Source organism: Balaenoptera borealis (assembly GCF_965194805.1).
Source record: "Balaenoptera borealis genome assembly, chromosome: 7".
Classification (NCBI taxonomy): domain Eukaryota; kingdom Metazoa; phylum Chordata; class Mammalia; order Artiodactyla; family Balaenopteridae; genus Balaenoptera; species Balaenoptera borealis.
The window spans coordinates 114,585,898-114,598,805 of NC_138864.1; the positions used below are offsets into that span (position 1 = coordinate 114,585,898).

General features: G+C 43.5%; 2 protein-coding genes across 4 annotated transcripts in view; one reads left to right on the plus strand and one right to left on the minus strand.

Moving 5' to 3' along the window:
- CREB3L2 (cAMP responsive element binding protein 3 like 2) overlaps positions 1–8,119 on the minus strand; it is a 125,680-nt gene extending 117,561 nt beyond the window's left edge. The window contains exon 1 of the mRNA XM_082400342.1: positions 7,638–8,119. Within this exon, the coding sequence (XP_082256468.1) occupies positions 7,638–7,739 (102 nt within the window). The 5' untranslated portion in view covers positions 7,740–8,119. The remainder of the gene's footprint in view (positions 1–7,637) is intronic.
- Positions 8,120–8,219: 100 nt separating this feature from the next.
- Positions 8,220–12,908, plus strand: part of AKR1D1 (aldo-keto reductase family 1 member D1) — an 88,567-nt gene continuing 83,878 nt past the window's right edge. Inside the window, exons 1-2 of one of the 3 annotated variants that reach the window (XM_082400368.1) lie at positions 8,220–8,940; positions 9,836–10,314. The gene's annotated coding sequence lies outside the window, so the exon portion shown is untranslated. Of the gene's footprint in view, positions 10,315–12,908 lie in introns of all 3 variants that reach the window. The other 2 variants (XM_082400369.1, XM_082400367.1) reach the window with 2 other exon arrangements.

Consider the following 12,908-nt stretch of genomic DNA (forward strand, 5'->3'; position numbering starts at 1 on the left):
AGAGAAAAAACAAGCAGAGCAAGGAGGGGCAACAGCATCTGGCAAACATGTGTTCAAGGCAGAGACCTGTGTTTACAGCAGAAGGCAGAAGCTGGGCAGGAGAGGAAATGAAGATGCCTGAGAGAGAATAATTACAGGTCCCTTGTGCTTCCTGAATGATATCAGACTCCTGAAGTGGGGATACCTCTTCCCCAGAAAGAAGACATTTAACTTAGGGGAGAGGGTGAAAAAGTGTGTACACTATGGGCTAGACAGTGACATGTGAAGAAACTGAGACCCAAAGAAGAGAGGTTACTCGCCCAAGGTCACCAGAGAACCAGTGGCCCTGGATTCCAAATCTGCCTGGCTCGAAGGCACACCCTTTCCACAACGCTGCCTTCAACTCTACTCTAGCGGAAACTGGGACTGTTATAGAATCATCCTCCCACCCGTCTGGGTCTCAAAACTAAACAAGAAAAGTTATTGACATCAAACTACCCAAGTCATTTTCATATTAAATTTTCAGACTTGCAGAGGCATTTACAAGCATCCAGAGTTTTAAAAAAATACATTAACAAACGAGACCAAGGCCACTGAGCTTATTCATTCTCCAAGACTGCCTCACTCTACGTAATTGTGCATCAAGGAAGTATTACATATCTCTGAGCATCCTGTGCTTGGGAGTATAGAAAAGACAGTCATGTCCCCTGCCTTCAAGTAGCTTGTGTTCCAGCTGAGGTCTCTTTTTTGCTCGAGGCCTCAGATTCTCCATAGATAAAAGGAGCCATCACCTCCTATGTGCCTTGTGGGTAACCTAGACAATTCCATTCAGGGAAAAAATGAGGTCACTTGGAGCTTCACTTGGAAGAGCCGGAGAGCATGTGGTGAGCTGGGAGAAGGGGGAATAGACTCAAGGTTGACACCAATGGTGAATCTCACCATTTCATTTCAGGCTTGACTCTACTGAGGTAGGGAATGTAAACACTACTCCTCATTCATAAAATCACTGACAAGCAATTCAGACACTCTGTAGCCCTAGGCCCTCAGTCCTACCAAACTCCCAGCCAAAGCCTAAGGCCATTTGCCCCAAGACAGTCCACAGACAGGTCAAAGCCCCGCAGGGCTGAGGCCAGCAGTTCAAGCAGCAAACAGGCACACTCTGACCTTATCAGTGTTTGAATAGCCATATGCAACTGGAAAAACAGCTTCTTTGAAAAATGGCATTCCGTTTTCTGCCTGCGGAGATGAGGTTGTGTGGACCTCGAACAGAACAAGTCATTCTTGTGTTGCACCGTGATCATGATTACAGGCTCAGCTAGTTACCTCCAGCCCTGATATCTGACCCTGACGCAGAGAGTTCAGATAATATAGTTAATTCTACATTTCCTCATTCGTGAGTTGGGACACAGCAGTACCCCCTCCATGATAGCCTTTGCATGCATTGCAGAGATATTCCATGTTTAAATGTTTTAAAACATTTTCCATTTGCTAGCCCACCTTTGTGAGAAAAACAGCCATTGGCTAAATGAACACACCTTTTAGTGAAGGAAAGGTCTGCCACCTAAGACTATTTTACTAATGATCATTACACATGGTCATGCTGGTTGAGGCTCCAATAGCTCCTCCATTCCCACATGACTAATCTAAGCCAATCAGGTAAATCCCTTTCCAGCCATTGGTTCAGAAATGATGATGTGATCCAATCCTTGACAATAAAGCTCGAAGAGAAATCAGCTGGTAGGCAACTAAAAAAAGTTTCTTCCATCTTAAAAAAGGACACAGGGAAGACACAACCTCTCTTCTCCCTTTGGATATTGTCACTTTTATTTGAACACCTGAAACTCCCATGGGTATGAGTTGTCTTCTGGTTGCCTCCAACTTGAAGATGAAACCTGCATATGGATGGATGGAATCTAGGTCCATGATGAACTGAGGAGCTGCTGAATCAGCCAAACATGTAGCTATACTTTTAGGCATCTTGCAACGTGACAGAATAATTCACTTATTGTGTAAGCAATGTGGATCGGTTTTCAGTTACTCGCAGCGGCACGCATTGTCATTTAATTCAATTATTAATCTAGATGCAGTGCCTCATTTCTCCTGCCAGAGCAACTTCACATCAGAGCTCAATAGGATATTATCACTCAGGGATCACTCAAGAAAGAGGGCAAGTACAAAACTCAGTACTGCCCTCTCATCTTTCAGAACTGTGCCCAAGCCCACCTTCCCCCAACCCGTGTTAACACAATGAGAACAATTTCAGAGACAATAATGTAATGAGTCAAAGATTTTTCACCAAAACAATGAAAATTCTTTAGATCATAGCTAAATCAGCAACATATATGCAAGGCTACCTTATGAATAGGGGCCACACGCAGAGGGGTAGTGAGAGCTCCCCCCCAGTTCCCCAAATACTCCTCCCCTACTACCTGGCTATTGCCTAAAGTTCTCCATTTAGAGATTCAAGAAATTATTGTTAAATATAAATGCCCATTTAGGGGTCATATGTTAAGCTTTACTAATACTGAAATTTTTAGTGTAAGCTTAAAAATCTTTCCTGAGAACAAAATTAAAGAGGAGGAGTTGGAAAGAGAACACCATTACAGCGAGCAACTTGGGGTCCAAGAAGCGAGGGAAACATGAAAGGAGTGAAGGTGAAGAAAGGTGATGTAGGGCCTTGAAGACAAATTATACTGACTTCACAATTCTGTCTCCTACTGGAACTCATTACCTTTATTCAATTGGTGGAGGTCAGGTGACCAGAAGTAATGATTTCTCAAGCCACAAGGACCCAGGGTCCCACTCAGAACCTGGCCAGAGGCCAACAGTAGGAGGCGAACATCAAACCAAAAGCTCCCATATCCCACGGGAGCCCTATCAAGTCTCTGGGCCGCCGAGAGGAAGGGGAAACCACCAGCCTCTCAGATCGGCCATCCACCTTCCGGCAATCACGATGGATGTGGAAGCCAGATGGCCTTCACATCCGCTCACCAGGCAGGTGGAACCTACCCTTAACACCCCACCTACCACCCTCTGGGCTCAGTCATTTCATTTTAAGAACCAATTGGATATAAAATTTAAGCGCATAATCACTAATAATTCTACAAAGAACTGGATTTACATGAATTCAGTATTTAAAAGAAGCAGAACTAAATTAGGAGGTTGGAATTAACTGATACACACTACTATATATAAAATAGATAACCAACAAGGACCTTCTTAAAGCACAGGAAGCTATACTTAACATTTTGTAATAACCTATAAGGGAAAAGAATCAGAAAAAGAAAAAAGAAAAAATATATATATATAAATGAATCACTGTGCTGTACACCTGAAACTAACATGTTATTGTAAATCAACTATACCTCAATAAAATAAAATGAAATACCAAGCAGAACCTCTGTCATTATCTTTGCAAAGAAAGGGTATCCTATTGTATACCTTAAAAAAAATAGTCATTGCAAAAATTGATAAAATCCCTCTTTTCCAGATTGCTAAACTGAGCTGTAAGAAAATTACCAAGAGCACGAAGTTTATCATACACAAACCCACTGTTAATCCTCCATCCTCAAAGCCCTTTTCCAGCAAGCACTCCTGCTTCCTCTATTCATTACCCAAGGCCTCCACCAACTCTGGTGGTATTGAGTGAGCACCAGAGCCCCCTCTCTCCCCAAGGAAATGCAGGCTAAAATTACCTCCAGTCCAGTTTTATGTGGTGCCTTTAAGTTGTCATTTTTCATTTCCTAAATACTTTCAGGAGGTAAAAGTTTGAACAGTACGAAAGGGATAGTGTGTAAGTAACTCCCTCTCCCTCCCTCTCTCTCTTGACCTCTAGTTCCTCAAGTCCCCTTACCAGAAAAACATCAGCCATCTGTTTCTTGAGCATCCGCCCAGATATAGTCAGTGCATGTAATAATATACATAGATAAGATTTATAGACTGTTTTGCTCTTTAAATTGCAAAATCCCACAGTAAATTCCCAGAAATGTAATTTGCACAGAATCTTACAGGAAACACAACATGAATGTTAGAAACATCCAACATCCTGGCAGGTTTAGGGGAGGGGACAAGGCTTCTTGCAATGATTTGAAACCATAATAGATACACTCCTCATTTTTATATCTGCCATCTTTTCTGAAACCAGTTTTAGCCTGTATCCACTCTAGAAGCAATAGCTTTCCTAAATGTACTACTCACTGATTTAAAATTATATCTCATCATCCGTATGGGAACTATTTTTTCAGCTTCAAGAGGAAGCCCAAAGCTCTAATAATTCAGGATCTAATGAGCAAGTCCAAATTCGCTCTGTGTGGTTCATTATTTTATAGACTTTGAAACTGTCTCCTCTAAGCCTTTGTCCTTCTGGACCCAGAAGTTTTCTTCATAACTAACCAAATGAGAAAAACACTGCTCCTGATGGCTCACAGAAGGCGCCTCGGAGACTTGACAATACCAGCCTCGGGCAACTTCTATATTTTTAAAATCAGGTAGGTGACAGTTTTGCTAAAACAGGGCATTAGCAATCATGCGTGTGGTAGCTAAATCCCTACTTAGAGCAAAGAGAGTGATCATGCTAGGAAGGGTTGGTGGTTGAACTGCCACCTCAGTTAAATATTAGCTGCCTTCAGACTCAGCAATTTCTGACTCCCTATCCTCTGACTCAGTTCCTTTTAAGTCTGGATCCTTCATTCATACAGCATAGTGGGCAAGAGCTTGGGCTTTGGAGGCAGGTAGACTTGAGTTTAAATGACCTTTTACCACGTCACTTAAACTCATTAAGCCTCAGTTTTCTTATCTGTAAAACGACTCCTTCACTGGATCATTGACATATCCTCATTTTTTTTGGCTGTGCCCGGCGGCATGAGGGATCTCAGTTCCCTGATCAGGGATCAAACCTGTGCCCCCTGCAGTGGAAGCTCTGAGTCTTAACCACTGAACCAACAGGGAAGTCCCACCGATACATCATTTTTGTAAAGCACTAAGTACAATGCCTTTCATGAGGACCAGCTACATAATCTATGGGGACCTGCTACAAAATGCAAACGTGTGGGCCCTTGTTCAAAAATTATTGAGGACCTTATGATGGTGACAGCAGAGCATCAAAGTGCGGGGCTCTGTGGGACTGCACAGGTGGCAGGCCCATGAAGCCAGCCCTCCCTTTCCGATAATAAATATACAATAGATGGTAGCTATACTATCTTACCAATTTCCCAGCTTACATTTGTACCTTACCCTCCCTGCAGGCTCTCCTCTCCCTATGTGATGCCTAATCCACTCAACTTGGAAAGTTTCACTGGGCCATTCCAAAAACAGGCACTCTGCCTCAGAAGTAACCTGCATTTTTACAAGAAAAAAACTGACAAAAATGGGGGGAATCTAAAACAGAAGGTGATGTTACCATAAGCTCATGCCAGACACACTCCCACCTTAGAGCCTTTGCTCTGGCTTTTCATCCTGCTGAGATAACCTTCTCCCCTACTTCAGGCCTAGAGTGTAAGCTTCTCAAGGTCAAGAATTTTGAGGTCTTTTTGGTTCACTGATGTATCCCAACTGCTTAGAACAGTGTTTCGCACACAGAAGCTCTTCAATAACCATTCACTGAAAGAACAAATAAATCTGTGAGTGAATGCATCATCAGGCCATCCTTTTTCCACTTGGAGGTCAGGCCGTTTCTCATTATGATCAAATGGCAATAATAACCAGCTCTGCAACTGGATACCCAACAGAGTTCAAGAAACAGATGGGAAAGTTATCTATTTTCAAATCTCTGCCCAACTCCTCTTAGTTTAGAAAGAATATAACCCAGTCGTCTGTGCTACCAAATCCAATACGTCTTTCAACACTAATTCATATACTCAGTTTGTGGGCCACGGCTTGCAGCAATGACGAGTGGCCTTTTATATGAGTGAGCTGCCCAGAAGAGAGACACGTCCCTAAGTGGTATACATAAAAGTAATTTTTTTAAAAAATCAAATTAGAAGAAAAATAATCACCCATCACTGCTTCATTACAATGACATAGAAAAACTAAGCCCTTGCTACCAAAAGGAAGGTAAGGTCTCTACCCCTGAAACTGTGCATAAAGATGTCAGTTAGAGCCAGTCCAAGCTGTCCTGCCTGAAGTTAATGTCACAGTCATGGGTAGCATCTCAAACCCTGGCATAAGATCTCACAAATGCAAGTCATGAGGCCTGAGAAAGGGAATGTGGAGGCGGTGCATAATTCATCGCACCAGCTGAAAGATAACCCAAAGCATTACAGCTGCGGGATGAGACATTTTCACAGTACTCGTGAGAACAAAAGAGAAGAGCTGCCCCTCGCAAATGGCTAAAATGTGGCCTATGTCAGGAGAAACATCTGGAGATACTATCAGAAGATATTTGAGGGCCAGTGTTCTCTGAGTTCTGTCCTGATGACGGGAAGCACATCTGGGCCCCCAATCCAAAGGCAGCCCATGTGGTGTCCTCGGGACAGACTCAGTGAGCAAAGCCCAGAAGATCACACCACACATCTGGCTTCTGACCCGGCATGAACTTCCACTACCTCTCTGCCCTGCACTCGGCATGTTTTCAACAAGCCCTTCTCAGCCACCACAAATGCCTTGGTGGGAATCACAGGGAGGCCCTCATCCCTTTTCCCAAAATAACGTCAGCCAGAGGCAAAGGCCAAAGGGGTGGAGCCTGCAGGCCATTTTGCAAAAGTTTCAAATATCCTGGCACTGACTCCATTAAAAGAATCATGAAGGGGAAATAGCCAAGCCTCTCATTTTCTCATTAGTGTCTCTCTCTCTTTCTCTCTCTCTATACAAACTCTGCATTTGTAAAAAAGAAACAAAGAGATCTCACAATAAAGTCATATTATCAGTGCTGGCTGTTGGAAACAAAATTTCATTTTGCAAATTTAATACCAAAAACTTGAAATTGAAAACTTTATAAGAAATGTGTGTCCTCTGTGACAGTTTAATGCTCAAAGGGATCTCTGGGACATAAGACTGAGCAAGGAACTGGTGAGCTGCCCCACCTTCTCCAAAGCCTTTCTGAAATATGCACTGTCTCAGATTTTCCATTCTCCTTTGCTGATTTTCCTCTGAAGAAGGAGGAACCAGATTTCTTGGCTGAACAGTTGAAGGAGCCAAATAAAGTAGTCTTCCTCCTAATATGAAGGGACCTTTTTTCAACACACACACACACACACACACACACAGGTATACTTCCTAAAATTCAAATAAGAAAGTAAAGGAAGAGAAAGAGAGAATATGACAGCGAAGGATAGAAAATGCTACTTTATTTTGCCCAGTTTTTAAAAAATCTTCCCACAAAAATTAGTAGCAAACTAAACAGAGGCAGATTATCAAAACGTCTACCCCTTCTCCTGCTTTACAGCGCAATAGGAAATGATACAGCAGATGTGAAAAGCCCTCGGGGAAAAGAGTATAAGTTGCTGAAGGAATACAAAGCGTCGTTACTATTATCAAAAGTTTAAAAGAGACAGCGGCCCACCTTCACTGTTCAGCTGGAAAAACCACACCTCTCCCCAGATCTCTCCATTCTGGGCATGCTCTTCCCAAATACTTCCTTCCCAGTTCCCTGTCCCGAGCTGTTCCTTTGATGACACTTCCCCCTCTCAAGCCGCCCCTTCGCCGCCCCGCCAAGTCCTCACCGTGTGATACATGAGAGCCTCGGTTTCCCCGGGCTCTGACAGCTCGCTCAGCTTGCGGTCCCACTGCAGGACGCTCTGCTCCCCGCTCTCCAGCACCTCCATGGTGGTCCGAGGCGCGCTGGGCCGAGGATGCTGAGGGCAGGAGGGGAGCGGGTAGGGCGGCCTCGGACGGCGAGATCCGCCTCTGCGTGAGTGTGTGTGCGTGTGTGTGCGTATGCGTGTAGCTTATGCACTTAGGAAGGAAAACGTTCGCTCCTCTGCCTGAGAGAGAATTGCCAAGGGCTCCGGTCCAGCGTCCTCGGAGATTTGAGAATCCCCAGAGGAGACAGACTGTCTAGAGATCAGACCGAAGGCTGAGGAGAATAGAGCAGGATGTGTATCCAAAATAAAGGCAGGAGATCAGTACTCATCCCAAGAAAAGCCCTTCTCACTAAGCTCACTTTCCACCACTGCTCCAGACACAAACTTTGAGATTCCCCAGAGCTCCTCAGCTCTGCTCCGGGAGACAGCTATGACTCCTCCTCCCTCCAGGGCGGGGACCAATCGGATGCTCACTTCTCCCGCCCTACCCAATCAGAAGTCTTGCTCTTCGTCCAGAGGCAGGGGCAGCGGGAAGTCTCCGCCCAGGCGTTGGAATGTGGGCGGGGAGCGCCTTTGTGGCCACCGGGGAGCTACTCCGGTTTTAGTACCGCCGGCAGCCGCGGTCTGCGGCAGCAGACAAATGGAGTGCTTGAGCCCAGGAGTGATGGACTGGGGGCGCAACCAATGAGAAAGGAGCGCCTGGGAGGGACAGCCAGTCAAATAGCGACAAGAATACATTTTATAAGAGGGAGGGTGCGCTCAGTCGCCTGAGAATCGAGAGAAATTAGCGCGCGCGTCTAGAAGAAGAGAGCGCTGCTGGGAGGGCTGGCTTACGTACTGTCCTAAATATTTTCAAGTAGTTTAGCTCATTTGAGTCTTTCAGGATTTTTAAAAAATAAGTCACATATTACACACAAATGTAAATATTCTCTATTATGCATGAATTCATGTTAGCACATATCTGGCAAATTGAAATTGCTTGTGCTTCAGGTTTTTCTCCCGCTTTCTGTTAGGCTCTTCTCCTGACGTGTTTTTTATGGGCTCTCCTTATTCTATTTTTTTCTTTTATTGACCCAACAGACATTGTTGAAAAGAGCCAACGGCTTCCTTTTCCAGGTCCTAGAGATTTTACCTCAGTGGAAGAGTCAGACAATAAACAGGTAAAGAAAGAAACGTATAATGTCAGAAACTGGTAACTGCTATAAAGAAAAGTCAAAGCAAGGTAAGAGGATGGGGCAGATGGATGCTATTTTAGATAGCAATCAGGGAAGTTCTTTCTGGGTAGGTGACGTTTGGGAACAGACCTGAATGAAATGAGGTTTGGGGAGAAGCTGGTGTTTTACAGACAGCCAAGGAGACAAGTGTGGCTGCGGATTGAGGTGCCAGGGAGTGAGTGAGGGGAGAGGTGGCCTGAGAGATGGGCAGGGGACAGACCACCAGGCCTGCCTAGATTGGGAAAGAGATAGCCTCTTCTAAATTATTTTCCCTCAACTTGTGATTTTTTTTCCTCCTTTCAGACTCCTTTTTTTTTTTTCTTTTTTTTTAATTAATTTTTATTGGAGTATAGTTGCTTTACAATATTGCATCAGACTCCTTTTAAGGAAACAAAGTGCTTGCATATACAGTTTGCTCATTTTAAGTGTAACGGAGTCTTTGCCAATTGTCTCCAGAAGTTGCTTACAATGGCACATTCCGGTATGGAGGTGTTACTTTGTCCCCTTCGCAAGTATTTTTTGGTGGATAGGGTCAGTCCAATCTTGTCTTAGAACTCTATGGTGTCTTTAAGTGGTAGTTTATCATAGAAACTGTTCCATTTGTCTGGTCCTATCTCCTGGGTCGTTGGAGAATATTTTAATGCGTAAGTAGAAATTCTAGTTTATGGGCCCCGTACCTTCTTTGTATGATAGTTTTCTCATTTTTCTCTTAGTCCTTGGTTTTTATTTTCCAGTCTGCTACCACCTGCACCACATCCTTTTCATAGATCACCTTTTCAATTTTTAGAAACTTTTTCCATTTTTCTTAGCATAACACTCAACATGAGCAAGTGAGGTAAGAAACATGCACACCCTCCTTAAATTGGAATACAAGCATGTATCTGTCAAACATTTCTGCCTTAGGCAACGTCAGTCCCTGGTTTTGCCCCATGTGGTTGACAGTTTCTAAGATGGCTCTGAAGATCCTGCTTCCTGGTGTTCACACCCTCTGAAACTGCCTCCGCTTGAGTGTGGGCTGGACCCAGGGCCTTCCTTCTAACAAAGAGAATGTGGCAAAAGTGATGGGATGTCAAAAAATATTCTGGCTCCTGTCTTGCTCGTTCTCTCCTCTCGTTTGCTTGCTCTGATCTGTGAGCTGCCCTATGGAGAGGCCCACATAGCAAGGAACTGAGGAAGGTGTCCAACTAACAGCCAACAAGGAACCGAGTCCCTCAATCCGATAACCCAGGAGCAACTGGATCCTGTTAATATAACCACTTGAGTGACTGTGGAAGCAGATCCTCCCCGAGTTGAACCTTGAGATGACTGCAGCCTTGTGAGAGACCCAGAGTCAGAGGACTCAGCTATGCCATACCCAGATTCCTGACCCACACAAACTAAAGGTAATAAGTTTATATTGTTTTAAGCCACTGACTTTTTCCTTCATAAAATCAGTAATATAATAATTGGTTTCCTAAATGCTTGATTAAATTTATCTGTATTGCCGTAGTAATATAGTAATGTCACAATTCCTAAATGGTTTTTCAGCCTCCTTTGTTGCATGTATGCTTCTCCCATTCAATGTACGAAGACTTCTCACCAGCACATTTCTTGTTCTACATCTTGAGTCTAGAGTTTGTCCCTTCCCCTAACATAATTAGGACTTAACAATTCAGCTGACTTTTTTTCCAGCTTCTCTGGCATCCCTTAAAAAGTAGCAGCACTCACGGGCTTCCCTGGTGGTGCAGTGGTTGAGAATCTGCCTGCCAATGCAGGGGACACGGGTTCGAGCCCTGGGCTGGGAAGATCCCACATGCCGCGGAGCAACTAGGCCCGTGAGCCACAGCTGCTGAGCCTGCGCGTCTGGAGCCCGTGCTCCGCAACAAGAGAGGCCGCGACAGTGAAAGGCCCGCGCACCGCAATGAAGAGTGGCCCCCACTTGCCACAACTAGAGAAAGCCCTCGCACAGAAACGAAGACCCAACACAGCTAAAAATAAATAAATAAATAAAAAATTTTAAAAAACAAACCAAAAAAAAAAACAACAACAACAAAAAAACAATGAACACATGTAGGAAAATAAGAGCGTAGTAGACAAGAAACTTTAAAAAAAAAAAAAAAAAAAAAAAAAAGTAGCAGCACTCAGGAATTCCCTGGCAGTCCAGTGGTTAATACTCGATGCTTTCACCGTGGTGGCCCAGGTTCAGTCCCTGGTGGGGGAACCAAGATCCTGCAAGCTGCACGGCGCCACCAAAAAAACACAAAAAAGTAGCAATGCTTGCTCCCCTGTCTGGTTTTGGGTTTTGTTTTGTTTTGTTTTTTTTGAGATATAATTGACATATCGCACTTACAAGTTTCAGGTGTACAACATAATGATTCGATGTTTATATATATTGTGAAATGGTCACCACAATGTCTAGTTATAGTCACCATGCTGTATATTACAGCCCCAGGACTTATGTATATGTATTTTATAACTGGAAGATTGCCTTTTGACTCCCTTCACCCATTTTGCCCACCCCCAACCCCTGCCTGGGAATCACCAGTCTGTTTGTATCCATGAGTTTGCTTGTATGTTTGTTTAGACTCCACCCAAGTGAGATGATACAGTATTTGTCTTTCTTTGTCTGGCTTATTTCAGTTACCATAATGCCCTCAAGGTCCATCCATGCTGTTGCAAATGCCAGGATTTCCTTCTTTTTAATGGCTGAATAATATTCCAATTTATCCGTATACCACATTTTCTTTATCCATTCATCCACTGATGGACACTTAGATTGCTTCTGTGTCTTGGCTATTGTAAATAATGCTTCAAGGAACGTGGGGGTCAGGATATCTTTTTGAGTTAGTGTTTTCTTTTCCTTTGGTTAAATAGCCAGAAGTGGAATTGCTGGATCATAGGATAACTGTATTTTTAAGTTTTTGAGGAACTCCATACTGATTTCCAGAGTGGCTGCACCAATTTACATTCGCACCAACAGTGTACAAGGATTCCCTTTTCTCCACAACCATGCCATCTCTTGTTTTTTCTTGTCATTTAACAGCTATCCTAACAAGTGTGAGGTGATACCTCATTGTGGTTTTGATTTGCATTTCCCTGATGACTAGTGATGTTGAGCACCTTTTCATATTCCTGTTGGCCATCTGTATATCTTCTTTTTTTTAATTTAAGTTATTTATTTATTTATTTGGCTGCATTGGGTCTTCGTTGCCACACACGGGCTTTCTCTAGTTGTGGCGGGCGGGGGCTACTTGGTGTGCAGGCTTCTCATTGCGGTGGCTTCTCTTGTTGCGGAGCATGGGCTCTAGGTGCGTGGTCTTCAGTAGTTGTGGCACGCGGGCTCAGTAGTTGTGACGCATGGGCTTAGTTGCTCCACGGCATATGGGATCTTCCCGGACCAGTACTCAAACCCCTGTCCCCTGCATTGGCAGGAGGATTCTTAACCACTGCGCCACCAGGGGAGTCCCTGTATATCTTCTTTAGAAAAATGTCTATTCAGATCCTCTGTCCATTTCTTAATCAGATTTTTATGTGTTTTTTGCTATTTAGTTATACAGATCTTTTATTTTTTGGATATTAAACCCTTATCAGGTATGTGACTTGCATATATTTTTTCCCATTTAATAGGTTGCCTTTTCATTTTGCAGGTGGTTTCCTTTGCTGCACAAAAGCCTTTTGGTTTGATGTAGTCTCAATTTTTAATTTTTGCTTTTGTTGCCTTTGCTTTGGTGACAAATCCCAAAAAAATCATTACCAAGACAAATGTCAAGGATCTTACCACCCATGTTTTCTTCTAGGAGTTCTAGGGCTTCAGGTCTTATGTTCAGTCTAATACATTTTGAGTTAATTTTTCTGTATTATGTAAGATAGTGGTCCAGTGTCACTCTTTTGCATGTGACTGTTCAGTTTTCCCAACATAGTTTGTTGAAGAGACTGTCCTTTTTTCATTGTATATTCTCAGATCCTGTGTCATAAATTAATTGAACGTGTATGCATG